Consider the following 26,213-nt stretch of genomic DNA (forward strand, 5'->3'; position numbering starts at 1 on the left):
AGTGCTCAGAACTCTGCCCTAATGGGGACCTCTTATCTTCCAACTTTTATTTTGAAAATTCTCGAGCCTAGGGAAAGCTGGAGGAAGAGCACACTGGACACCAATATATCACCATTTTGATTCCCTTCCCTATTCTTTTAAAAAGAAACCATTGGGGTGCCTGGCTGGCTCAGTCAGTAGAGCATGCAACGCTTGATCTCAGGACTGTAAGTTCAAGCCCCACATTGGGTGTAGAGATTACTTAAGAAAATAAAAGTAAAAAAAAAAAAAAACAAATAAAAAGAAATCATCATAAGATGGTAAATTTTTTAATATGTATTTTGCCACAATAAAAACAATTGAAAAAATATAAACCATCATGTTGCTAGCAAGCTATTTTTTTAAGTTTATTTATTTATATAAATATATATATTTATATTTAATATAAAATCACAAACCCTGAGATCATGACCTGAGCCAAAATCAAGAGTCCCATGCTTGGGGCGCCTGGGTGGCTCAGTCAGTTGAGTCCGACTTCGGCTCAGGTCATGATCTCACGGTTCGTGAGTTCAAGCCCCGCATCGGGCTCTGCGCTGACAGCTCAGAGCCTGAAGCCTGCTTCAGATTCTGTGTCTCCCTCTTTCTGCCTCTCCCCTGCTCGTGCTCTGTCTCTCTGTCTCTCTCAAAAATAAACATTTTTTTAAAAGTTTAAAAAAAAGAGCCCGATGCTCAACCAACTGAGCCACCCAGGGACCCCAGCCAGCAGGCTACTTTAACAACCGTAAGGTAAGTTTTGACAAGGATATTAAACGGACTGTATGCCTCGCACCAGGTAGAAGCCACAGGCTTTGTCAGTCACTTAAATCATATAGCAGCCCCATGACTTGTGTACTATTATCCACATGTTACATATGGGGAAACTGAGGCTCAGAGAAATTAGGCAACGTGCTTCAGGTCAGTCGAGGTGATCTTGGATCTATCTGACCTCCCTCCCAAGCAGGAATCCCTGCTACTGAGGCAGGAGAGTGCCACGGGTCCCAGATGCACATCATTCCTACTGGGAGCTCCACCTCTGTGTCCCTCCCCCGTCCCCTTAGCTTCTCTCCCTGCTCCTGGCCCCACCACTTGTCCCAGGCTCTGCCCTCAGAGGCCAAAACTTTTCAATTCCCCCCACCTCACACACACACACACACACACACACACACAGGGCCTCTCCTGTCACCTCGCCCTTACGTTTTGAATGGCCTGGATGAAGACCGAAAGACCCAGGTTCAAGGCTGGGCTCTGGGACTCATTAGCTGTCTAACCTGGGGGAGAGCCCTCAGTCCTCATGGTGGCCCCTCCTCGCGGTGGGTTGAAGGTAAAGGAAATGAGGCCTGCAGGGGGCCAGCGCAGGCTACTGAAGGCTCCCTCCTTTCCCACGGTCCAGCCTGAGATGGGATTGGTTCAAAGGATCCACAAATTTATTTGGGATCCAAGCCTCCCAAGGTGGCCCCTTCTACTCAAGGGGGGAGAGGCACGGCGGGTCCAGTCCAGAAACTGGGGAACTCCCCGCGGTCCGCCCCACGTGCCCTCCCACTGCTCGCGCGGCTGGGGCGCCTGCCCTGCCCTCCGCGCGCCCAGAAGGCGGGCGTCCCTGACTGCGGGGCTGGGGTCGAGGGGCGGGGTCTGCTAGTACCGCCCCCGCACCGCCTCGGCCCCGCCCCGCACCCGAGGTTTCCACCGCACCGCAGAGAGCTAGCAGATTTCCGCTGCTGGATTTCCGTCCCAGAAACAGTTCGCAGCGAGTGAGCCGACCGTAGGCGCCTGGCCAGACGAAGCAGGTGAGGACCCGGGCTTTGAAGAGGAGAGGGATCAGCGCGGGTGAAGGGGAGGCCCTGGTCCTGGCCCATCAGCCCAAGAGGGATTCCCCACTGGCCCCTTGCGGAGGAGGGACACGCAGTGGCGGCCAGACCTCGCATCTCCCTTTTGGGTGCCAACGAGTATTTGGTGAGCAAGGAAGGGGGGGCCAGGAGTATGTGGGGGCAAATACAGGCAGAGTGAACAGGGGAGTGAGACAATCAGCATTTATTGAGCCCACACTGTGTGCCCAGCACAGACTAGGCACCAAGCCTCAGTCTTGGACCAGACTCATACCACTTCCCACCCACTAAAGTGGGGGTTGGGGGGGGTGGAGGAGGGCGGACATAGGTGCTGTTTAAAAAGGGGAAAAGCGACAATAAATTGGTGCTTTTCAGAGTCCAGAGTGTGAACCCCCATGTTTTCCCATGCTGGGATGTGTTTGATTTTCATATTTAGGCACTTTATCTGGAAAGGGGGAAAGGGTATGAATTATCACTGGTGACGGCTTCAGACTTCCAGATGGCATGAGGCCAGCTGGCAGGACACAGTGGAGCATTATTTCATCTCCAGTGTTTTCGGAGACCCATTTGTGCTTGGCCACTGCTGGAGCAGAGACCCAGGAGGCCTGAAGCCCCCAGACTTTTAAGAGTAATGCCCAAACCACCCACAATTAGGGTATCCTCGGCTCACTACAGCGCCTGGCCAGGGTGCTGAGCAGATGAAGGGATCACAAGCTGATCTTGTAGGAGGTGCCACTGAGGGAGCAAGGCCAGTCCGGGCAAGAGCTACAGGATGGTCAAAGCTCTGGAGAAGAGCTGCTGCCTGGAGAAATGGGGGAACGGGAGCAGCTTGGGGGGCAGGGGGAAAGGTGGTTGCAGGGGCGGATAGTGAGACTGGTGAGGCCAGAAAGCTTGGCAGAGGCCTCATTAAGCAGAACCTTGAATGCCAAGCTATGAGCCCAAAAGAACACAAGGAGACCTACAAGGGTCCTACACTCTGTTCCCACCATTCTCTGGCCTTCCCTCCCCCTGACCCCCTGCCGTTCCCAGCTCACCAGGGCTACAGTGTTTCCCAGCTGTGGTCCTAGAAGGGGCTCCTGGAGACCATCCTTTTGTACAAGTAAATGTCACATAGATGTGCCCAGCCCATCCTGGGCTCCCAGCCCAGTGAGGTCTGGGAGCCAAACATGGGGAATATGACCCCGTAGGGGACAGAGCGGGTAGTAAGGCAGGATGCTGAGCTACTTTCCTTTGCGTTTTTCCTTTTCAGTCCACATTGGCCACACCTGTGACCCCTGCTGTCCCTCACTGGCCCCTGCTGGATCCAGAATGGCTTTCTGGTGCTACTGCCTCCTCTACCTCCTGGTACCTGAACTTGGTGGGGGGATGTGGGGGAGGAAGCCAAGGGAGACTCAAAGCTGCTGGGTTCCAAGTGGCCACCTCTGAGGCCACTGCAAAGGTCACACAGGATAAGCCCCTGGCATAACAACAGACTAAAAGCATCCACTGGTGCTACACCTTTTGCATTCACTCATCAGCTTGCTTATTCCTCACGCGGGAGAAACAGGTTCAAGGCAGTGAAGCGCCTGCCCAAGATCACACTCTGGGTGCGACCTGAACCCAGGTCTGACTGCAGAGCTTGCAGCTTCCGGTGCACCCTGCCAGAGCACCCATTAACTGCACACACTGGGGTGGGGACCCAACCCAGCCCCAACCTGTCTTCTTCTCTCTCAGATAAGGAGTCTCTCTGGGACACCCTCCAACTCCCCAGGTGAAGCAAGGAGTTCTTGGCTCCCAGGTTGGTATGAGGGCCCCAGAGAGGCTGCCCTTTCCCCAGCTCCGCCAGCCTGTGGTCCACCTGGTGCACTGGCCTCTAAGGCAAAGGAAGGGAGGAGATGCCATTTAGTTCAGCCCCACCATCCCCGGCCACGGGGTGAAGGTTTCACTTGTGTCTATTTTATTCTTGCTAATATACAGATGACAAAACAAAAGGACTAGACCCACCAGGTCATAGAGCATTCGGACCCAAATGACTCCTAGCTCAGTATCCACCACGCCCAGCCCACCCCAAGGGTCACAGGCCCACACACTGCTCTCCCACACTGTGTCTCCTCTGACCCTGCAGCTCCAGTGGACCCCGGTGAGGTGGTGGAGACCCCAGACGGGGTGTGCAAGTTCCCAGGGCAGCAGCTGAGCTGGTGGCAGGCTCAAGAGTCATGTGAGCAGCGTTTTGGCCGCCTGGCACTGGCGCCCCCAGCTGAGGTCCTTGCTCCACGGCTGCCCAACCCCATCTGGGTGGGCCAAAGGGAGGCCCCTCTGCGGAGACCTCCCCAGAGGCGTGAGTGTGGGCCCAGGGCCTGGGAAGTGGGGAGGAGGAGGTGGCGAAGGGGGGGGGGGGGCTCCAGAGACCGGAGCTCACAGTGACAGTCCTACCGAATGGAGCCCGGAAGTCCCCGTCGCACCTTCAGGTTCCCTCGTCCAGAACTGAAATGCAGGGTTGACCGCCTGGGTATGGGCACTGGAGCCCCCATTTCTTCCTTCCCGAGTTTGGGAGACACCCGAAAGCCCAGGAGGGGCCCCGGAGCTCCGCCAGTGGGTGGTCAGAGGCAGTGCGCAGATTGAGGACACTGAGGTCCCGGCCCGCGTGTCCCCACAGGCGCGCTCCCCACGGCCGCGCTGGTGTTCGGCGAGCGGACCGCGGACAGGGCGGCGCGGCTGCGGACGCCCCTGCCCGCGCTGGGGGCGCTGACCGCGTGCGCGCACGTGCAGTGGGACGCCGCCTCGCCGGACGCCGCCGCGCTCTTCTCCCTCGCCGCGCCCTCCCTCGCCAACGCGCTGCAGCTGCGCGCCTTCGCCGAGCCGGGCGGCGCCGTGCACGCGGCGCTGGTGGTGCGCGGCCACCACGCGCCCTTCCGCGCCGCCTTCCGCGCCGACGGCCGCTGGCACCACGTGTGCACCACGTGGGAGCAGCGCGGCGGGCGCTGGGCGCTGTTTGCCGACGGGCGGCGGCGCGCCGGGGCGCGGGGACTGGGCGCGGGCCACCCGGTGCCAGCGGGCGGCATCCTCGTGCTGGGCCAGGACCAGGACTCTCTGGGCGGTGGCTTCTCGGCGCGCGATGCCTTCAGCGGCAACCTCACCGACTTCCACCTGTGGGCTCGGGCCCTGAACCCCGCGCAGCTGCGTCGGGCACGGGCCTGCGCGCCGCCACCCGGCGGCCTGCTCTTCCGCTGGGACCTGGGCGCCCTGGACGTCACGCCCTCCCTGTTGCCGCCCCTGCGGGTGCGCCTGCTCTGTCCAGGTATGGCCCGCCCCGCCCTCTGGCTCGTAGGCCCCGCCCCGCCTTTCGGCTCAAAGCCCTGCTCCCTGGCTTCTGCGCGCTTCCTTGTGAGCTCAGGATCCAGCCCACCACTTGTGAACCTGGCCACGCCCAGCTCTGGTCACGCTCCCCCAAGCCGCCCAGACGTCGGGCAAAAAGCCCAGTCCCAGTAGCCTGAGTAGGCTCGACCCTTGGCCGCCTTGCCCAGCCTTGTGTTGGCTGCAGCGTCCTTCACCCGGGTTACCACGTTGCCCCCTAACTCCGGGGCTACGCGTCCTGGCCCCCTAAGGTGTGCAGGTACCTTCAAGGCCCGAACAGGTGACTGACTCCAGGGACTGCTGGAGAACCAGGATAAAGCGCTGACACTTCTCCCATCCCTGCCAGTGCCCTCAGAAGAGTGCCCTACGTGGAACCCAGGATCCGGCACCGAGGGCTCTTTGCTCTGCCTTCAACCACATTTCTTCCTTTGCTGTTACCGGACAGGTGCGCCCTGGCAGTCCCCAGGGCTCTGCTGAAGGGGAAACTGGGCATGGACCAGTGTAGGCTGAGAGGGAGTGAGCACTTGGCACAAACTGGGAATTTAGAATCTTCTCAAAGTCTCAGGGTCTCCACGGAGTTCAAACCACCGGACAGCGGGGCCAGACAGACCTGGGGACGAACCCCAGCTGTGTGTCCTTGGGCAAATGATTTTGCCATTGTATGCCTCAGTTTCCCCATCTAGAACACTGTGTAAGGCTCCAGACGCACAGCTATCAACATGCTCTTCCTCCCTCGGCAGCAAATGGTGGGTGGCGCACCTCTGGGCGGTGTTGCTCAGGACCCAGCCTGGCATCCCCTCCTTTGCAGACACTTATCAGCGGCTGCAGGATGCCCAGTCGTGGCCTGGCCAGGATGTTATCAGCCGAGTCAATGCCTTGGCCAAGACCATAGTGGTGAGCCCCCTTCCTGGGGGCTGAAGAGTCTGGGGACACTATGGGTCACCTCCCTGCTGCCCAGTTTCCTCACCTATAAAGGGGACACCCACCAAATGTGTCTTCAGGGATTAAGGTTGTTTGTATTCCCTATTTTGGAGCCCTGGAGAGCTGGGTTAGACACGTGCCCACTAAGAAGACCCTAGTGGGGCCCAAGTGTGATCCCTGGGAGATCTCTTCCTAACAGCCAGGCCGGCAGTAAGTGGTTCCTCTGCCCACAGCTGCTTCCTGACCCCCTCTCTGAAGCCCCTGGACACCTGTCGCTGGCTGAGGCCTCCAGCTTCCTGGGTATCCTGGAGAGGGTCCTGGCAAAGGAGTCAGCTCCACTGGGGCCGGCTGCACTGCTGGCTGTCGTGCACTTCCTAAAGAGAGTGACGGCCCTCGGGGCTGGGGAGCCAGAGCCCTTAACAGGGCCCTGGGAGCAGCTAGGCCAGGGCATCGTGTCTGTGGCCAGCTTGGTCCTGGAGGAGCAGCTGGCTGGCGCGTGGCTCTCAATCAGCGAGGTGAGGCTGGCAGGGCTGGGCGGGGCAGGGGGGCTTGCCGTCCTTGCTACCAGCTTGTTGTGTAGCCGTGGGTGAGTCAGCACCCATCGCTGGGTCCGTCTCTGCGTTCGAGAGAAGCTCCTCTTTTACCTATGATGTAACTTGAACTTCCACATACAACTGTTCTTGAATAATAGCTTCTGTGGTTGAAAATAAGAGCCAGGAATCCATAAGGATCCCCCCCATATCCAAGATTCTGCTGACCATCTTCAGAGGCAGGTCCTCTATGCTGAGTATCCAGCCATCTTGTCTTCCAAAACAGCCCAGACGCTCAGGAGAGCACAGAGAGATGCTATCCAGATGGCATGGGTGCTAGAAACGTCATCCTGGCAGAAGTGGCTGTAGGCTTGGGAGTGATTGGCCTAGAGAAAGGAGAGAACAAGGGATCATAGACATCACCTGAAAGCCTTTGGGGCAGAAGGAGCAGAGATGGTGCCTCTGTGGCCTCGGAGGACAGAACAGGGACCTAGGCTTGGGGACGGGGTGGAGATGACACAGCGTGGGAGGCCGGCTCCACAGAACGGTTCCCCTGTTTGGGCAGCGAGCGCCCAACCTGGGAAGGGTATAAACCCATTTTTGGCTGAGGGACTGAGGCACTGTGGTAGGCTAGAAAAAGCTGGACTCTGAACCCTGGTGTTCCTCCCTGGAGAACAGAGGTGATCATACCCGCCCTGCCTAGAGTAGCTGTTCCATTACTGCAAGCCCCCCCGCCCTGCCCCCACCTGGCCTCACCCCCCACACGGCTTCCCTTTTGGAACCGAAAGGTCGAGTCCCTTCTATAGGTCTAGCACAGAGTGAGATCAAAGGAGGGGGAGGCACAGCCCCGCCTGCAGAGTGTGCCCAGCTAGCAAACAACCGGCCAGCAGGCACGGAGGACTACCAGGCCTTCGCCTGGGCTGGAGGATGACGTGGCTTGGAGGCGTCAGAGGAGGCCGATCCGGCAGGGCCTCAAACACCAGCCTGAGGACCCAGGACTTGATCCTGGAGGCCCTATGGGGCCACCGAGGGTCTGGAGCAGGCAGGCCACTTCACAGATCTCTGAGAATGTGTTAACTACAGCAGTCGCGGCTGGCAGCCGCAGGTGCAAAGCAGGAGGGGCTGAGATGTGGCTCCTCCCAGGTGGTTGGCGGACCCATGGCCCTGGTGGCAAGTCTACAGCGCTTGGCGCCCCTGCTGAGCACCGCGCTGACCCCTGGGCGGCCCCGAATGCACATCCAGCGTCGCTGTGTCGGTGAGCCTGCTGTGCACCCGTCCCACACATCTGGGCCCTGGGGGGGCCCGGGCTCAGACATTTCTTCTCAGCTTTGGTCACTGGGAGCTGTCAGCACCACCCCAGACACTCCATTCTGTCCCCTGCCTTTGTCTGTGCTGCGCCCTCCATCCACAATGCCCTTTCTTCCTCGACCTCCTAGCAAACTCCCATATAGCCTTCAGAACCTTGTTTGGGCATCAGCTCCTCTAGGATGCCTTGCCTGGTTTTAGCTCTCTCCTGACAGTTCCTCCTCTTGCTGTTACCCCTATGTCTTGGAAATATCTCCTGTTGCATTTTGTGGTAATTACTTCGTTTTTGCCAAAGCTCCCTGAAAGCCAGGGGTATTTCTGAGTCATTTCTGGATCTCAGGCCAGACCCAAGTACACACTCAGTGAGTGTTTGTAGATTGACTGGGGGAGATCACTTGTGGGGAACTTTGGCAAAACTTGTGTCCTCCAGGTGCCCAGTGGTTTCTGACGGCTCACTGATAGTCAGGTCCTGCCCCCCCCAGAGACCTGCTTCTAGTGATCCCCTCCCCTAGACCTGAAGAAGTCAGATCTCCCTTGGGCAAGTCGCTGAACCTCTCTGAGCTGGAATAGTGGCCCAGGCCTGTGGTGGGGAGAGGGAAGGCAGCCCCTGCTGGCTAGGCCAGCTCTGCAGAAAGACCTCCCTTGGAAGGTCCAGCCGCCCAACCCCATTTGATCCCAGGCCTGGAGGTGCGGAGTCTATGCTTGACGGAGGCTGGCACAGAGGGCTATGTGTTCACGGTGCCCGGTGGACATCCGGAGGGGCCCGGCCACATCCGCATCCCTGCAGGTGAAGTGGAGCGCCTCCTCGGGAAAGGTGGGTGAGGGTGAGGGGGTGGTGGGGCCCTGCTGGGGTCTGGGTTAGCGCCAGTTAGCCCTGGGTTAACTCTGCTGTTTTGAATAAGTCACCTCACTGTTCACAGCCTGTTTCCTTATCTGGAAGACTGTCATGCTAGTACTTGCCTTGTAAGCTGCTATGGGGTTAAAAGTGCTTATCACATAGTAGGTGTTCACTTGGTCTCCTCCGCTGAACCCCACCCATTTCCTCTTAGAAGTGGGTGGTGGAGGGAGCCGCCACCCTTGCTGTCACCTGGGGCTGGGGAATCAGGACATGAGGCAAAGGGCTTTAGAGCTGCCAGGTTAAGTGCATGCCCTGTTGCTGGTTGGAATTCTCATTTCTCCACTTATTAACCGGGTGATCTTTGGGAAGTCAATTAAACTCTCTGAGCCTCAGTTTCCCTGATCGTAAGGTGAGCAGAGCATCTCCCTCGGGGCCAACCCGTGGTGCTTGCTCAGCCACAGGGTGGGGTCTTAGGCCTCCTCCCGCTCAGCCAGGTCTCTCTGGAGTCACCATGATCCACAGCTGGTTCAGCTCGAGTGTCTTCCGGCAAACCCTAGGGGAGCCTGGCCTGGAGCCCCAGGCCCCTGACAGCTCAGAAGAGGCAAGCAAATTGCAGAGGTGAGTGGGCCCTACCCAGTAGGCTGCTGAGGGTCTGGATCCCCTCTCCAGGGAAGGCCAGGCCTCCATCCCATCCCAGAGCCATCATTCTGGTAGGTAATTCTGCCCTTAGCAACCAGAGCCAAACCCTCCCCATCCCCGAGACACACACATCTCTCGGCCTTCCAAAGATATGCTGCTGGAACCTGGCTCAACTACTGTCTAGGGTCCTGGCATCAGTGCTGAGACTCAGAGAGAAGACAGGGCTTACTGAATTTACCACCAAGTCCCCAAGGCAAGACTGGAACCCAGATGCCCAAATTTCAAGCACAGGATATTTCCTGGTGTTTCTTTGGACACAGAGGGTGTCATCTCCCACTCAGGGGCCTGGATGAGATGACCTCAGCCATCCATGACCTCTGCCGCACAGCCAACTGATATGGTGCCCTTAAAAGCTCCCCTTCTCCCCACAGGTTTCTAAGCACCCAGGTGGGGTCAGCCATCATCTCCTCTGAGGTATGGGATGAAACCGGGGAGGTCAGCACGGCCGTGACCTTTCACTTGCAACACCAGACCCAGGTACCGGGGGTGCTTCTGGGAACCACCACCACCGGTACACTTATCCTGATTTGGTCTTCCCATACCCCAATATTTGTTCATTTAAACCAAAGTCTAAAAATGTTCAAGAAAAATAACTCACAAGCCATCCCATTGTCCTCAAGGACCCTGCAATGTGCTCATAAGAGTGGAAATAGCCTAAATGTCCACCAAGAGGGGATGGCTCAAAAAGCCATGTGGGGCTACACAGTGGAACAGTCAGCAGAAGTCGTGTAAGGAATGAGGTATTTTTCCATAAACTGACATGGAAAGATGGCCAAGAAATGTTTAATTTCATTACATGAAATACACAAATTCTTTCCTGCTTTTGAAACAGTAGTTTCAGAGAAAGCCAAAGTCTGCTTTGCCCACAACCACTAATCCTGGACACACACACACACACACACACACTCACTCACACACATACACACACACACACACACACACACACACACACACACACACACACCACACCACATCTTATCAGTCTTTTGTATGTCATCCCAAGACTTTAAAAACCGATTTGATTGAAGTAGATAAATCTACAGACACTAAAACATCCACTTTAACTAGACAACCTGATGGGTTTTGAGCAGTATACACACTTAGGTACCACTGCCCCAGTCAAGGTAAAAAACATTTCCACGTTCCCAAAGGGCTTGTTTGGGCCCCTCCCCAGGCAGCCTTCTCCCCAAATCAGTGATCTACTTCTCGTGACTATAGATTATGTCTCTCTTTTCCAAAGTTTCGCATGAATGGAATCATATAGTGCATGCTGTGCTCAAGGTTCATTTGTCAGCTGGTGTTTTTGAGAATCATCTATATGATTGTCTGTTTCAATAATTTGCTCCTCTGTACTGCTGAGTAAGATTCCACTACATGGATGTACCATAATTTGTTTTTCCTAATGCCTGCAATTTTTCTTAAATTTTTCCTAAAACCATAATTATTATTTTTTTTTGCTTTTGCTGTTGCAAAATCAAAGTCCTTCCTCTTTCAGCTGAGCCATGTAAACATTTATGTCCCTTGTTTTCCTTGCTGATGTTTTTGGCACTGTCTTGGTCACAGACATCCTTTCTCATTGCTGTTTAGTCCTAGCATGTATAAGCCTTGACTGAGGTCAAGTCCAGCTCCACCGCCTTCCCCAGGGATGGTCCAAAATGAACATGCCCATCTCCTGGTCATGAGTCCTGAGTATCTGCAGCATTTTTTGTTTTTTGTTTTTTTTTCTATTACAAGTAACCCTGCCTAACCCTGTGAAAATCCTCACTCATAATACATTAAAAAAATTTTTTTAAGTTTATCGATTTATTTTGAGAGAGACAGAGACAGCATGAGTGGGGGAGGGGGAGAGAGGGAGGGGGAGAGAGAGGGGGGGAGAGAGATACCAAGCAGACTCTGTGCTGTCAGCACAGAGCCTGATGTGAGACTCGGGCTCATGAACTGTGAGATCATGACCTGAGCTGAAACCAAGAGTCAGATGCTTAACAGACTGAGCCACCCGGGCACTCCAACTCATAATACGTTTTGATTCTGGTGACTGTTTCCTGGGGATATGTGGCCAGGTATAGGACTCCTGGACACAAATACATAATTTTTTGGCTTTTGATTGTACAGTCACACTGCTTTTTCCGTTTATACCACTTGAAAATGCTACCGGCAGCGTAAGGATTATCCGTTTCAAAAGCAAACAGCAGGTTTTCTTTGTGTTCCCAGCACCCAACATAGTATCTGAGGCCCCGGGGAAAACATTACGGACGAATGAATACATGGGGTGATAATTCAGTCAACCCAAGAAATACTACATTCCCTGGAGGCATCATCATGGACTATTGGAAAGAGCATAACCAAGTCAGGACCCAGCCTCAGCTCTGTGCTGTGTGACCTTGAGCAGATTAATTTCCCTCTCTGAAGCTGTTTCCTTGTTTGAAATTACATGAATTTATACCTGTCTCCTAGGTTACTAGGATGATCGCCCACAATAAAAAACATGAAGAATGTGACACACAGTGTCATAGTCTAGTAAGGTGACATTGCTGTTACTCTTTCCAGTCGGGACAAATAGCCCAAGTCCTAAGCTCGGGCTGCTTTCCCTGCCTGGACTGGGCTGTTACCACCGGTTGCCTGATGTCTCCTCACTGCTTAATGGCATAAAATCTACACTGTTGTCATTGTTTAATTACCAAAGAACTGGCATGTTCATCATAACACATTCAAACTGAGACCTAGCCATTGTTAAATTAGCTGTGCATTTAATCCCAGGCCTTGTGTGTGTGTTTTCACAATTATATAGACCGGATATATGTATTTTTTATGCAAATAAGCTCATACTATATATAACGAGGTGCAGCTTTTGTCTTTATTGAACAACGTATAACAGAGCTCTTTCCCTGCCAGTAGACTGAGACCTGCTTGTTCCTCTTGCTGGCTGCAGAGCATCCCAAGAGGGAAGAGTCACCACGGCTTAACCGCTCCCCAAAAGATGGACATTTAGCTTGCCCCCAGTATTTCAATATTATGCATGAAATATTTCAATATTAGCATGAAAGCCTACTCACCCCTCCTCCCCTCTGCTTCCCTGCTGGCATTTTCTCCCACCTCTTCACCCATGACCCACGTTGGGCAAACCCCTGGACCCTCAAACTCAAAGAGGCCTCAACGTCCCCCTGCATCCTCTTGGACTCTCTCCCCCTTCCATACACACACACACACCTGCTCTACCCCTGTTTCCTGCCCTTAGGCCTTCCCGCAGAAACTGGTGGAACCTGTCTGTGCCTTCTGGAACTTCAGCATCAGGTGAGTTGCCATTTTCAAGTTCTTTAAATAAGACAATTGGGTTTTTTTTTTTTAAGACATCCATTCTTCTTGAAGATGAGGTGTGTTTTTGGTCTCCATTTGCCACCTTTCTTATGGGGGTGGCCTCAACCTCTTACCTAGCAGCTCCAGGACAAACTGGAGCAGGAGAATCTGTGACCCAGGAGGTAATGAGCACCCCATCATAGGAGATACGCAGGCTCACTCTGTGGGATGCCTGGGAAGAGATTCATCCATCAAATAAGCATTAGACTTGACATCTATCCAAAGCCATGGCCCTTGGGCATTTGAAGGAGCAGAGGAGGGTTCAGAGATTAGCCCCAGCTCCCTGCCCTGTATCTTTAACTGAACATCAATCACTGTTGCTTAGTAAGTTATGCAGTTAATCAGTGGTAATCGCCGGTATTAGCCCCATCCCCCTACCGTCCCTGAGAGTGTTAAGTACACTTTACAGATGGGAAACTGAGGCCCAGGGAAGAGCAGAGGCGTGCCCAAGGTCACAAAGCTGGTTAGAGGCAGAGCATTGATGGGCCCCACGCTTTGGAGAGAGGCTTTCCCCTGCTTGCCACCTACCCCCAGCCCCATGTCCACCCCATTTCAGGAGCCCTTCTCTTCCCTCCCCTCCCCCAGCCCAGACACAGGGGGCTCCTGGGCCACTACCGGCTGCTCTGTGGCCACCCTGTACCGGGACTCTACTGCGTGCTTCTGCAACCACAGCACCAACTTTGCTGTCCTGTTGCAGGTGTATGACGTCCAGGTGAGTACCGGGGGGGGGGGGGGGTAGGGCTGGGCGGGTGGAGTGGGCGAAGGTGATGTCAGAACCAAGTCTTAAAGGATGACCAAGAACTGAACAGAAAGGCATTCCAAGCAGAGGGCCAGTCTGAGCAAAGGCAAGGAGGCTAGACTGACAGGCAGGCTGGACACATTCTAGAACTTTGACTGTCTGGAGCTTCCAGTGCTAGGTCCTGGAGTAGAAGAAGGTGGAGGAGCAAGGTGGCGTGGGTCAGGTGGCACAGAGCCTAGAGGAGACCCGATGGGCAGAGCACGGATGTGGACATGTTAAGCAGGTGTTGGATGGCCCTGAGGGAGCCCCACTGGTGCCAGGAGTGGGCTGGCAGAGCAAAGAGCAAAGAGGGGTCTGTGGGCCAGTCGCCTAGGCAGAGGGCAGGGGCCCTGCACTGGGGAACTGGGGGAGGAGGGGGTGGCCCAGCACAAAGGTCTGGGCAGCTGGGGGACAAGGGAGTCATCTTGGAGAGGGCACAGGTGGGTAGCAGGTTTAGACAGGCCTCAGGGTGGAGGGCCGTGGGGCCGGTGGGTGTCGGGGCCGAAGAGGTCTCAGCTGGAGGCAAAGAGCCTGTAGGTAAAGCCACGGCTGAGCCGAACTCGGACCTCAGACGTGAAAGGAGACTGACCCAGGGGAGGCCCCTGGGAGGGCCCAGCGTTTACAAATTCCCAAATCCCCGGAGGAGAGCGGGGGAGGTGCGTTACTAGAGCCTCCAAGGGACTCTGAGGTTGAGTGAGGCAGGGCCAGAGCCCCAGGAATGCGGGGGTCACTTGGTGTGTTGGGGAGCACACCAGAGAAGCGTGCTCGCCGACACATTTGCCCTGTGGAAACAGAGCGTGGCCGTTTTTGCCTGTCAGCTCCAGGCCCCTTCCTCAGCGGGGGGTGGTCACACGCAGTCTGCTCCCAGTGGGTGTGTCTGTCGCTTCCGAGCCAGCTCTTAGCGGCTGCAGCGAAAGCCGAAAGCCGGACCCATCAGGGCCAGTTTGGGGAGGGCCAGCAGGAGAGGCCATGCAAACGCTCTCTTATTAAGTTCCTGCCATGTGCAGGCCTGGCCTGGCTGGCCGGTGCTGTCCCCACCCCTGCTTCACTGCAGACAGGGAGCCTTGGGGAGCCTTGCCGCCGGACCAGGGCAGGGCAAGGCCTGGTCTGGGCAGGTCAGGGCCGTGACGGGCTCGCTGTACTTTGGGGTCTCTGGCCCTCCCACAGAGAAGCCCCGGGGAGGAGTCGCTGCTGAGGACGCTGTCGTTTGTGGGCTGCGGAGTGTCCTTCTGCGCCTTGGCCACCGCCTTCTTGCTCTTCCTGGCAGCTGGGTGAGATGAGCTCAGCACAGCCGCCCGGCACCCCGGGGCCCAGCCCACCCATGGGGGCCTCTGTGGGCCTCCTCCGGGCACGTCTCCCCCTGGCCCCGGAAGAGCCTGCCCCAGGGCCCCCCTTAGGGCTGTGGGCCTCCCGTGGAGCTGCCGTCTCTGCCCGTGGTTAGCCCACCCCCAGGGACCCCAGCAGGCAGGGGCTGGTAGGGGCGTGGGGGCTGGTGGTGGTGTCCTTGTTAACCAACCCCTGCCTGTCCAGGGTCCCCAGGTCAGAGCGAGCCACGGTCCACAAGAACCTCACCTTCTCCCTGGCCTCTGCCGAGGGCTTCCTCATGGCCAGCGAGTGGGCAAAGGCCAACAAGGTGGGCAACCGGCAGGCGTGCTTGTGAGTTCAGGGGGGGGCCAATCTTTCCTGGGTCGCCCCCCGCATGGTCACTTGGCTCCATTTTCCTGGGGTGGGTGGGGACACGGCCAGAATGGTGGAGCTGGGCCCAGGGCACTTCCCCGAGACGTTCCCCGCCGGTACCTCTTTGGGTTGGCAATGCCAGGCATGGGCATGGGACCCAGGGCAGGGCTGCGGCCACGGCTGGCCTTGGTAGGGATCTGCCACCCTCCCGCCCACAGGTGGCGTGTGTGGCCGTCACAGCTGCAATGCATCTCCTCTTTTTGGTCGCATTCTCCTGGATGTTGGTGGAGGGCCTAATGCTATGGAGCAAGGTGGTGGCCGTGCGCATGCGCCCAGGCCCCAGGATGACTCTCTACTACGCCACGGGCTGGGGTGAGGCCCCTCTGCTTCCCACTCCTGCTCTGTTCCCTACTCTGCCTCGCATGGCCTCTGTTGCTGTCCCACCCCACCCCACCCCGACACCACCCGATCCCCGTCTCCACCTGGCGCCCAGCACCCCCATCCCTGACGCAAGCTCAGTTTCCTCAGCCCAGTCGCCCTCCAGCTTTACCCAGCCCCAGCCCTTCTTAACCCTCTCCACTCCCACCACTTCAACCCCCCACTGCTAGCGCTGTCTCCCCGATTCGTGGCCCGCTGACCCCCGTGCCAGTCACCACCCTCCATCCCCCCTGACTCCCGTGCCTGAGCCCTCAGCTCAGTTTCGCTCTCCCGTTCCCCAGCTACTCAGGGCTCCAAGGCCACTCCAGAAGGATCGGGCCCACCCAGCCCCCTTCCCAGAGCTCCCCGTGCCCGCCAGTGCACCTGCTACCGTGGGACAGCTGTGGGCTGCGGCTCTGGGTTGGAGGCCAGGTCCTGGAGAGGACAGAATTCGTGGCGAGGTCCTGAGGGCATTTATTCTTCCCCTAGGCGTGCCCGTGGCCATCGTGGCCATCACGGTGGCCATGTCCCCCGACGACTATGTGGCCACTGGCCACTGCTGGCTCAATGTGCACACGGACACCATCTGGGCCTTTGTGGGGCCCGTGCTCTTCGTGCTGACTGTGAGCAGGGAGGCCTGGGGGCCTGGAGGGGAGGGTCGTACTGGGAAAGGGGGAAGCCGTTTCACCCACTGACACCGGGTCTCCAGGCCAACACCTGCATCCTGGTCCGCGTAGTGATGGTCACTGTGTCCAGTGCCCGCCGCCGTGCCCGCATGCTGAGCCCCCAGCCCTGCCTGCGGCAGCAAATCACGATCCAGATATGGTGAGGGCCAGAAGTGGGGCAGCCAGATGTGAGGCTCGTCGGGTGTGAGCATGTGTGAGTCCAGGGTGGCGGTACGTGGTCACGTGGCCACGTGTGCAAGGCTATGTACGGGCCTGCGTGTGCACATGTGTCCCGGCTTGTGCGTACCTGCACACTCATGCGTGTGGACACGTGTGAGCACGTGCCCATGCATGTCCCCTGGGGGGATGGTAATCAATCCTGAGTGTATGTGAGTGGGAGGGGATATAGACACAAGCCTCTGTCCTGGGGGCTCACCTTGTACCGATGGCACTGATGACCCAGTAGGGACAAGGTAGGGGAGACCCGGGGTTCAGGCAGTCCCCAGAAGTTCAGGTTCAGAGTGAGGATTTAGGTCCCTACCCCTGCCAAGAATGCCCCTCACTCTCCAGGGCCACATCCGCCAGAAGGAGGACACCCCTGACCCTCCTCTTCCCCCCATTCTCTGCCAAAGGCAGTGAGGCCTAAGTCAGCAGGTCCCCGAAAAGCCAGGGAGCCCCAGGGGCCCCTGAGGAGGGAAGACTTCTTTAGACTCCACGCCCCCTGGATCCACTGCCCAGTCCTCAGCCGTCCCTCGGGACGGCTGCCCTGCCCTTCCTCTGAGCCAGGTTTGGGACCGGGACCCCGTCTCCCAAGTGCCGCTACCCTACTTCATACCACTTCTGGGTCTGAGAAGGGGCAGGAGGTCCAGCCGAAGCTTCCAGCTACACCTAAGCCGGGAGCGGCTCCTGATGTGTAGCCCCGGCTCCTCTCCAGGCACCTCCCAGCTGCAGCCCTCCCCAGCACCCTGCAGGGCCCCCGGGCCGCGCTGGCCTCCCTCAGCCCCGACCGCTCTCCTGCAGGGCCACAGTGAAGCCGGTGCTGGTCCTGCTGCCCGTCCTGGGCCTGACCTGGCTGGTCGGCACGCTGGTGCACCTCAGCCCGGCCTGGGCCTACGCCGCCGTGGGCCTCAATTCCTTCCAGGTACCTCCGGGCCCCGGACCATCTGGGACCAGGGCTCTGACACGCGGTGGAGCTCAGAGTGACTGGTTTGTCAAGAGTTGGGGGAAGGAGTGTCTTCTCCGTCATGGGAGTCACCACGGCAACCAGGGGCATTGTCAAGAGGCCAGAGGGTGAGGGCAAGAGTGGGAACAAAGCCTCAAATCAAAGAGGCAGCGCCTCTTTGGGAAGGATTTGAGGCCCATTTCACAGCTGAGGAAGCTGAGGTCCAGAGACTCGGGGATGCGGCAGAAGTTCCAGCCCCCTGGCTGGTACTAGAGACTCTTTGGGTCTCGGCAAGAAGCCAAGGAAGGGGTGCAGGACACTGGTGACCTCTCCCCTCGGGGTCAGCGGGTGGCCCGCTGTGGGACAGTATCAGCTGCTGCATTGGTGAGGACAACACTTCAGAAAAGGGTTTGGTTAGGAGGACAGTGCCCAGCCCGCCTAGGTGAGGCAGTAACAGTGGGGCTGCAGGAACCCTCCTGGGTGCCTGTCAGGTCCCGTGTCCGGGAGCCACCACGGAGAGGGGTCAGACTGGGTCCCTGTCCTCAGGGGGTTTGCAGCCCTGTGGGCGACCCAGACATGGACACAGACAGGCACGGCCCGGGGGACCGAGTGCTGGGAGGGAGGTGGGTCCAAGCAGGGCCCTTCCTGCCCCTACCCCTGCCCTTGCCCTCGGCCTCCCTCGCACCCCCAGCACCCCTCCCTGTTGTCTGCACCTACTCCTCCCAGCTCCTGTCAGGGCTGAGAAGTGGGGTGACCCAGGGAGAGACAAAGCAAGCTCAGGAAATCGGGTACCAATTCTGTAGAGTCATGGGACCTGGAGCTCATCCTGGGGATCCTCTGTCCTCTCCTGGGAGAAGGGGCCCGAGGCTGTCAGCAGCCACTTGGGGTGCCTCAGTGTTGTGGGCCCCGGGCCAGGTTTGTACTTCTATCTCTGAATAAGCCTTACAAATGGGGAAACTGAGACCCCATGAGGTCATTTCCAGGGCCCCGCAGGAGGAAGGAGCAGTGCTGGGGCCCAAGTCCAGAGTCTGTGTTCTCAGCCCTCTGCACGTGGGCCTGGTCTGTTCCTGGAAGAGCTGCCCAGATTGGGCAGGGTGTGGGGCTGAGGTCGGGAAGGGCTCTGACCCAGCTTTTCTTCCATCCACGTGGTATTTGCCAAATGCCTACCAGGTGCCAGGCACCGTTCCAGGCACAGGGGACAGGGCAGGAAAGGAAGCAGCAAAATGCCATGCTCCTGTGGAGCTGACCATGGCCAAGGCCAGGGAGTGAAGTGTGCAGGGTGGGAGGGGGCAGGGAGCGAGGAAGGGTGCAGAGGGTGGTGATTACCAGGGTCCCGGTCCATGGTGTCGGCTCCCCCAGGGCCGCGGGGACTCGTCACTCTCGGCCAGGTGTGGGAGTGGAGAGAGGAAAGACGGGGCCACTGCTGGGGGAGAATGGAGGCCGTGCCAAGAGAGGGGCCCAGAAAGTGAAGAAAAACTGGGGCTCCAGTTATTCCCAAAGAAGCACAGCTCCCAGAGACCTGTGTGGGCCTGAGTGGCCAGGGGACAGGGGTGGTGCTGCACCCCTTCCCTGACACAACAAGCCCCACGCTCCTGGAGCTCCCCCGGTTCGAATTTGGGCCACTGCCCGGTTAGCCCTCCACCCTGCCCCCCAAGTAGCATCCAGGGCAGCAGCGGCCCATCGCTATGGCGACCACTGTAGCTTCGTCCCTGCGTGGCCCTCAGGTGGGCAGAGGCAGAGCCATGTCTCCATCTCTGAACTTTCTCTGAGGTTCCTTCTCTGTCTCAGGCTGTCTCCATCACAGCCCCCTCCCCCTCTGGCCTGGATCCCACCCGGCCCTCCCTCCGTGGGCCTCTCGCTGTCTCCCTTTTTGTTGACCCCTGACCCTTCTAGCTTTTGTCTCTGAGCATGACCTCTCTTCCCCTCCCAGTCAGCCTCAGACCTTCCTTACCAAGGTCTCCCGGTGAAGGAGGGGACAGGCTGCCTTGCGGGGTCAGATGGTGTGAGACCTGGGCCCACCCTGATGTCCTGTGACCATCTGCTGGCAGGTCCCCCGGTCAGGCTCTGGGTCCCTGCCCAGCTTCCCTCCCCAGGCCTGCCTTTCCTCTCCCCTCTCCTCCATCTACCTGCTGTCCCTCCCTGTCTTCCTCTCCCTGCCCACCTCCCGCCGTCCCTCTCTCTGTCTGGGGCATACACCGGGCAGCACCTGCCCTCAGGACCGCCTTCCTTCCCTACTGAGTTGAGCAAGGAGCAGGCCTGGGGTACAGGGACTGAGCTCAGCCGGGCCTCGTTTGCTCTTCAGGGCTGATTTGTTTCTTCGTGGCTCCCGTGTCGGGTTTTGTGGTGGGAGAGCTGGGCCTCACTTTTAACCAGCTCTGGCTCACACTTACCTGGGCTGAGTCTTGTTAGAGGGCCCCGACACATTGAAACAGGCCTCAGTTTCCACATCTCTATAAGGGGGATCATATTCTCCACCTCATGGGGTCATTGTGGGGTTCAACTGAGAGGATACTTGCAAAGGGCAAAGCCAAATACCTGGCACACACCGGGAGCACTGTGAACGGGAGTGGATCGGTTTCATTCAGCCAATCCGCACCTGCTCTGTGTTCTTTACTAAAGAGGATAGTCGTGCACAGAATCAAAGAATCTATCCTTGGAGGTCTCAGCCTGAGGGAGAGACAAACACCAAAACCACACTCCGACCGCCTGGCATGATTGAGGCTGAGAGACCAGAGGAACGTGGGGGCAGTGTGGGGACAGAGGAGCCACTCATGGGGAGGCGGAGAGGGTGCTCCCTGGAGAGAATGATTCTCAGCTAACACCCAGACACGGTGAGGGGAAAGAATGAAGTCGGGAGCATGGTGAGATCCAATGGAGACATGAGCGGGGGTCACGTGAGCTGGTGAGAAATGGGACAGGAGGAGACATGGGGGCCAGACCGCACAGGGTCCCCTGAGCCATTGTAAGGAGCTCACACATGATCCCGGGGGCACCAGAGAGCCTGGGAGGACGCTAGGCAGGTGCTGGTGTGGTTGGGCTGGAGTCTGGAAAGATGCCTTTGGGTATGAGGAGCCGGTAAAAGGAGACAGGACGGGGAAGGCAGTGCAGAAGTTGCAGTGAGAGGACAGGCTGCCGGTGGGGGCCGGTGGGGGGTGGGGGGGAGACGCCAGGGTCTGTCTGAGGCCTCAAGGAGCCCCCTGGACCCCAACCCGTGTGCTCTAGTCTGACCTCAGGACAGGGGCTGTTGCCTATCCAGGTAGAATCAGGAAGGCCCAGGCTCTAAATTCCATTCTGCTTAGCCACACTCCAGGGCCTGGGACTCATTGCTCTGTCTCCTGCCCCAGGCCCCAGGGTCCCTCCCCATCAAATAGGATTAATCCACCCCCACCCCCACCCCCATCATGGAGCTGCTATGAGGGTTGTAACCCCAAGTTACTTTGTGAGTGGCCAAGACCTCTTGGTCCTCCCATGTGTGGGGAGTAAGAGCCAGCTATGACTCGGCCACTGTGTTGAGTCCTTCACACACAGCGGGAGGCCAGGCCTCTGACACAGAGGAGGTTGGGAGAGACACTCAGCTAGAGGCAGAGTCAGAATGCATTCACAGGTCTGCTGTCCCAGGACTTGATTTAGCCTTGATTACAGGAAGGTGTGCCCCCTCCCACCACCCACTCCTGCAGCCATGAGGATGGGGCAGGTGGCAGGGGACAGAGGCAAAGAGGACAAGAGGCTGCCTGATGGCCAGAGGCTGAAGGTATGGGGGGTAGTGGGGCAAGCCCCCTTCTGGTTCTCTCTGCTGTAGAATGTCACAGATGCCCCCTCCCAAGTGCAGGAGGGCACAGTGGGTCAGCAGGGTTTGTGATCATCAGCCTGCATCTCTGAATGCCTCGGGGTATCTCTGGGTATGTTTCTGTTGCGGCCCCAGGCCAGGTGGGAGGGAGGGGGTCCCGGGTAGTGACACCCACCCTCATCCTGTGTCTGTCCCCAGGGGCCATACATTTTCCTGGTCTACGCTGCCTACAACGGGGAGGTGAGTCAAGGGCGCTGGCTGCCGCGGGGTGAGGTGGGTAGGGCTTACTTGCTGGGGACCTGTGGCCAGGGGGTCAGGGGGAGGGTCCCAGGACTGACCCCAAATTCCCATCCCCTAGGTCCGGAATGCCCTGCAGAGGATGACTGAGAAAAAGGCAACAGAGGCATTTATGGTGGGTGCAGGCAGGTGGGGATCCTGGGAGCCAGGAGGTCCCACTCACAGCCAGGATTCCAGTGCTGACACCCCTTTCTTTCAGGTCTGCTCCAGCCCCATAGGCCCAGGGTCCCACCCTAGGTCCCTTGGTCCCTGGGAGGTCTCTCAGAACAACCCTGTAGCCTTGGCTCCAGCCCGAAGACACTTGGCTATTAGAGGTAAGGCCACACCACCCTCCAGTCTGAGTACTACCCAGTGCCTCAGTTTCCCCAGTGCTCAGGTAAAGCTGAGAAGGCAATGGCAGATCCTGTCAACCCATCTGAGAGACAAGGAGACTGAGGCCCAGGGAATTCTGCAAACACGGGGCCTGGAAGGTAGCTTAGAAATGGCTTATTTTTTCCCACACCACCAGGGAACAGGGGCCCCTGCTTCCTAGCCCAGAGGCAGGGTTTGCCCAGGGTCGTCTTCCTTGGGTCTCCACGCAGATGGGGTTTAGGGGTTCCCAAAGTCAGGTGGGTGGATGAGGTTTGGGGCCCTATGACAGGGCACGGGGGTAAGGCCAGGCCAGGAGTTTCAATACGAGCTTCCTAGCTTACCTGCTGTGTGCACTTGGGCAAGTTACCTTCCCTCCCTGGGCCTTAGTTTTTCCATCATTAATCTGTGGAATAAGTCTGAGTGGAACCTTAGAGTCTTTGATAATGAGGTCCTGTCCAGGGCAGGAGAGCAGAGAAAGAACTTCCTGCCTCAGCCTCCTAAAAGTTCACCTACTCGAGTGTTTTTCCCCCGGCTAGGGACCCACAGCCCCAGAATCTCCACAACCTTCTCCTCCATTGCAGAACCTGAGAGACCGGTGAGGCTGGGACAGGGGTGGCAGGGTTTTGCCAAGGGGCTAGCAAGTATGTCCCACAGGGACTAGGGTAGGGTGGGGGTGGGGGGGCTTCCTCTGGGGATCCAAGGGGCCCCATTCCTCAGCAGGTACGAGGGCACTGGGAGCCAATGGGAGGTGCTCACTGCACACTGGCAGAACCTGAATGCCAAAGCCATGGGTAGTGGGGGAGTCATCACCAAGGGAGCCGAGGGCCCCCAGGGCAAGGGGGAGCAGAAGGAGTAGGGGCCCACTCTCCTGACAGCCTCCTCTGTCCTCAGGCTGTGGAGCTGACAGCATTCAAGGCATCAGGTACAGTTCCCATCTCAGGGGGGTCCCCCCTCTCCCCTTGGCACCCGGACACCCCCTCAGCCCCACTGCACCAGGATGGAAGGGATTTGAGAAGCAGCCACACCTGACGCCTCGTGGAAGCCTGAAGTCTTCCATTAGCACACTGTAGGCCTGGCCCGGAGACACGGTGCTCTTTGGGAGAGGGGTACTTAGGGAATGGGTTTGGGACCCTTCCCAGAGCTGGTGCTGCAGGAGGGCCAGTGCGCAAGGAGCCCGCCTTCCTCTGTGCACCCACTCTGTCTGCCTCCCCCACCCCCCTCAGCCTCCTGGCCACATCCCACTCAGAGCCCCTGTCCTGATGCCTTGTGCCCTGAAATGACTTCCAAACCCGGTGAGAGGCAAGCGCTTTCCTTCTGGGTTGTTTCCCCAGCTGGACAGATGAGGGGGGCCTGGGGGCAGCGGGGCAAGGCTGGGCCCATCCCAGGCGCAGCTCAAGGAGAGAGGACTGAGCCTGGGGAGTTCAGCCTGGCCCTAGGCGAGCTGAGGGGCCTGTGGTCACTGTCAGCTTCTCTGAGCCTGAGTTCCCTCAGTCTTAAAACATAGGTTTAAGACTACATAGGTAGGAGGGGCCGCCAGGCACTGCCCAGCCTCAAACCAACCAAGGGATTCCTTCCGGCATGGGCAAGAGGCATGTTCGTGCAGCCCTAACCAGAGCTGGGTTCTGGGCTTTATAAAGCCCGGCATCTGCTGACTCCTTTAATCCGGGGACACCGGGAAACCATCCTCCCACCGTGCAGATGAGGAAATTGAGCAGTGTCAGAGCTGGGGTCAGGCCCCACCCCGCATATGGGGAAAGTGAGGCACAGGGGCAGTCACAGAGGTGTCAGCAGAGGCACATTTGAAACCCAAGTCTGTAGGACCCCAGCCTCCCAGCGGGCCTCCACCCTTAGCTGGTGTCCCCGTCCCCTGGAGTCTCAGCTCCCCTTCTGCAAAGTGCGCAGGAGGCGCCCCCTGCAGGCCAGCGCACGGTAGGCCCTCCGCGGGGCCCGCCGGCGCCCCCATCCCGCCCCTCCCCCCACCCTCGCAGGCGCGGCGCGGGTGGGAACAAGAGCGGCAGCGGCGCCTCTGCGCTCAAGTGACAGCGCCTTTGTCTCTGCTGAATGGGTGCGTTGCTAAGGGCGCTCGTAGCAACGGAGCCGCTTCCACCTCGCCCTGCGGCCGGCCCCGCCCTCCTCCGGACCCCCAACCTGCCCCGCCCTTCGGGCGCCCTCGCCACCCCCACCCCGCACCCTGCGACCTTCTCAGGTGGCCTGAACACGAGGTGCCGGGGAGTGAGGGCTGCCAGCTCCGCGTCCCTCGCGATACCTGCCGGCCACCGCCCCTCCTGAAACCAGGGAGCCCTCTGGGCATCAGGTGTTCTTTAGAGAAACTGAGGCTCGTAGCGGGCTTGCGGGAGACTGCCCAGGGTCTCCCCAGTCCAGAATCCCCCAGCCTCAGTTCCCCTCCAGGGGTCCCCACCGTGATTATCTGCCAGCTCAGCCCAACATTTTCCTCCCAGGTTTCTAGAGAGAGTGCATGCGGACTTGACTCCAAGCCTCTAAAAGGCCCAACTGGGGGCCCCCCCAGGGACAGACAGCAGCCTCTGCCACCACCTACTGCCTCTCCCTCAGGAGCCCCCCCGCCCAATCCCTCCCGGGTGCTGTGCTAACCCTGCCAGGTCCCACAGCTCGGTCCCCCTAACTTTCTGTCCAAGATTGTTACCCGCTCTGACCCTCCCCACCTGCCTTGAAATTCTGACAGCCCTGTGGTATCGCTAGCAATAAAGGGTACTCTTGTGACCTGTTCCTCTCTGGGGGTCACCCTGCCAGGCTTCCTGGGAGAAGGGTGGGACAAGGGAAGCTGCCACTTTGTCTTTTGGTCTCAAGACAGCCCCAGCTTCAACAGGGTAGGTGCAGCCAACATCTATTAGCACCTACTGTGTACCTGGCTGGTACTGAGCCCTTGACCACCTTAGAGCTGTGAGTCCTCACCTCAGCCCCATGAACACTATCACCCCTATTGTACAGAGGAAGAAACTGAGGCCAGAGACAGTCTCCCCGCTGGGTAACATGGGGGTCAGGGGGCGGGGGCAGTCACTGTGAGTGGGAGTCACCCAGGCAGACTGCTCAGAGAAGGCAGGGGGCAGGTGGGACGAGCTCCAGGTATGATGAGTCATCCTGCAGGAGGACTTGGAGTCTGGCTGTGGGAGCAGGTCCTGCCACCACTGATTCTGTGACCACGGGCCACGGGTCCCTTCTTAGAGCTGGGCTGGGGGCCGAGGTGAGCAGCAGTGATGATGTGTTAGGGCTTTGTGCCAGGGCGGGCCTTGAGCTGGAAGCCAGGTGAAGCAGGGGCCCAGGGGCTGCTAACACTGCCCTCCTGCCCTCAGCCTGGCTCAAATGCTCCTGGGGCCAGAGGATGTGGCACAGCCCAGGAGGGAGGAGCGGGAGAGCAGCCTCCCTGGAGGAGGCAGGAAGCCACTCCAGACACAGGTGAGTGGAGGCAGGGCAGGGCTGCGTGAGAAGCCCTGAGACCCAGGGAGGCACAAGCTGTTCCCTGCTCTCTCCACCTTATGTGCCACTTCCGCTCGGGGCCCCACCTGGGTTGTCTGTCCGGGGGTGGTGGACCCACCATGAAAGGCCAGAGGTCTGGTTATTTCATTCCGGAGACGGGGGCTGTTGAACCTTCCAAAGCCCGTCATCTGCAGAATGGGGGACATCAGGCCCACCCCACAGGTGACAAGAGGGGTAAATGCAGTCCTGTGTGGTAGTCCCTGGGCCCAGCACACGGTAGGCACTCAGGAATGTCAGCTGTCTTCAGAGATGTTCAGGGAACCGTGGGACCGCAGAACCTGCTGCATGGAGATGATGTTTAAGCCCTTGAAGACCCCCCCCCTCCCCACCCCAGGCAAAGAAAGAGATGAAAGACAGCGGGCTCAGAGGGAGGGGGAGACAGAGGCCGTCCTGCCTGCTCCAGGAAGACACAGCGGTGCTGCAGGGGGGAGGGGCGGGGCGGGGCAGGCTGGGTACCACCACCGAAGGTCCACAGAACAGGGCGCTCAGCCCGGCCACCTGCTGCCCCAGTGCAGAAGCAGGGTTGCCAGGGAAGCAAGAAGGTGGCTCTGAGTTGGGCAGGCACTTGGTCTCTACGGCCTGCTTTTGCAGAGACCTCTGCCGCCTTCCAGGAGGTTCCTGCCTCCCCACCAACTAATCATATGCACTGGCAGGAGGAGAGGTCCAGGGGTGGGCACCCAGGAGTCCTTTCGGGTCTTCCCTCCTCCTGCTCCATACCCTCCCTCCCCACCACCCACTCTCTTTA

General features: G+C 58.5%; 1 protein-coding gene across 6 annotated transcripts; it reads left to right on the top strand.

Annotated features, from left to right (window-relative positions):
• The first annotated feature begins 1,508 nt into the window (after window positions 1-1,508).
• Window positions 1,509-24,694, top strand: ADGRD2 (adhesion G protein-coupled receptor D2). Of its 6 annotated transcripts, none has more exons than XM_045042816.1 (27): window positions 1,515-1,802; window positions 3,091-3,185; window positions 3,555-3,618; window positions 3,946-4,158; window positions 4,477-5,118; window positions 5,521-5,619; window positions 5,983-6,068; window positions 6,329-6,610; window positions 7,769-7,880; window positions 8,610-8,744; window positions 9,263-9,386; window positions 9,839-9,944; window positions 12,703-12,758; window positions 13,407-13,533; window positions 14,767-14,870; window positions 15,130-15,232; window positions 15,495-15,648; window positions 16,183-16,316; window positions 16,403-16,518; window positions 17,379-17,499; window positions 21,506-21,547; window positions 21,666-21,719; window positions 21,804-22,074; window positions 22,492-22,550; window positions 22,847-22,877; window positions 23,944-24,020; window positions 24,415-24,694. In XM_045042816.1, the coding sequence occupies exons 2-27, from the start codon at window positions 3,150-3,152 to the stop codon at window positions 24,562-24,564; spliced, it is 3,498 nt and encodes a 1,165-aa protein (XP_044898751.1). In that variant the 5' UTR covers window positions 1,515-1,802; window positions 3,091-3,149; the 3' UTR covers window positions 24,565-24,694. The 6 variants fall into 6 exon arrangements, with proteins under 6 accessions (XP_044898756.1, XP_044898751.1, XP_044898753.1 ...); XM_045042818.1 differs by having other exon boundaries at window positions 1,517-1,802; window positions 21,804-21,918; XM_045042821.1 differs by lacking the exon at window positions 21,804-22,074 and having other exon boundaries at window positions 1,509-1,802; window positions 21,666-21,710; window positions 24,415-24,439.
• Window positions 24,695-26,213: the final 1,519 nt, after the last annotated feature.

This window comes from Felis catus, chromosome D4 (assembly GCF_018350175.1).
Source record: "Felis catus isolate Fca126 chromosome D4, F.catus_Fca126_mat1.0, whole genome shotgun sequence".
Lineage (NCBI taxonomy): Eukaryota > Metazoa > Chordata > Mammalia > Carnivora > Felidae > Felis > Felis catus.

Excerpts from the sequence above, each read along its gene's own strand:
- ADGRD2 (XM_045042816.1), top strand. The coding sequence starts at position 3,150 with ATGGCTTTCTGGTGCTACTGCCTCCTCTACCTCCTG. Across the intron at positions 15,649-16,182 it reads CTACTACGCCACGGGCTGGG|GCGTGCCCGTGGCCATCGTG; the intron begins GTGAGGCCCCTC and ends TTCTTCCCCTAG. Across the intron at positions 24,021-24,414 it reads CCTTTGTCTCTGCTGAATGG|GTTTCTAGAGAGAGTGCATG; the intron begins GTGCGTTGCTAA and ends TTTTCCTCCCAG.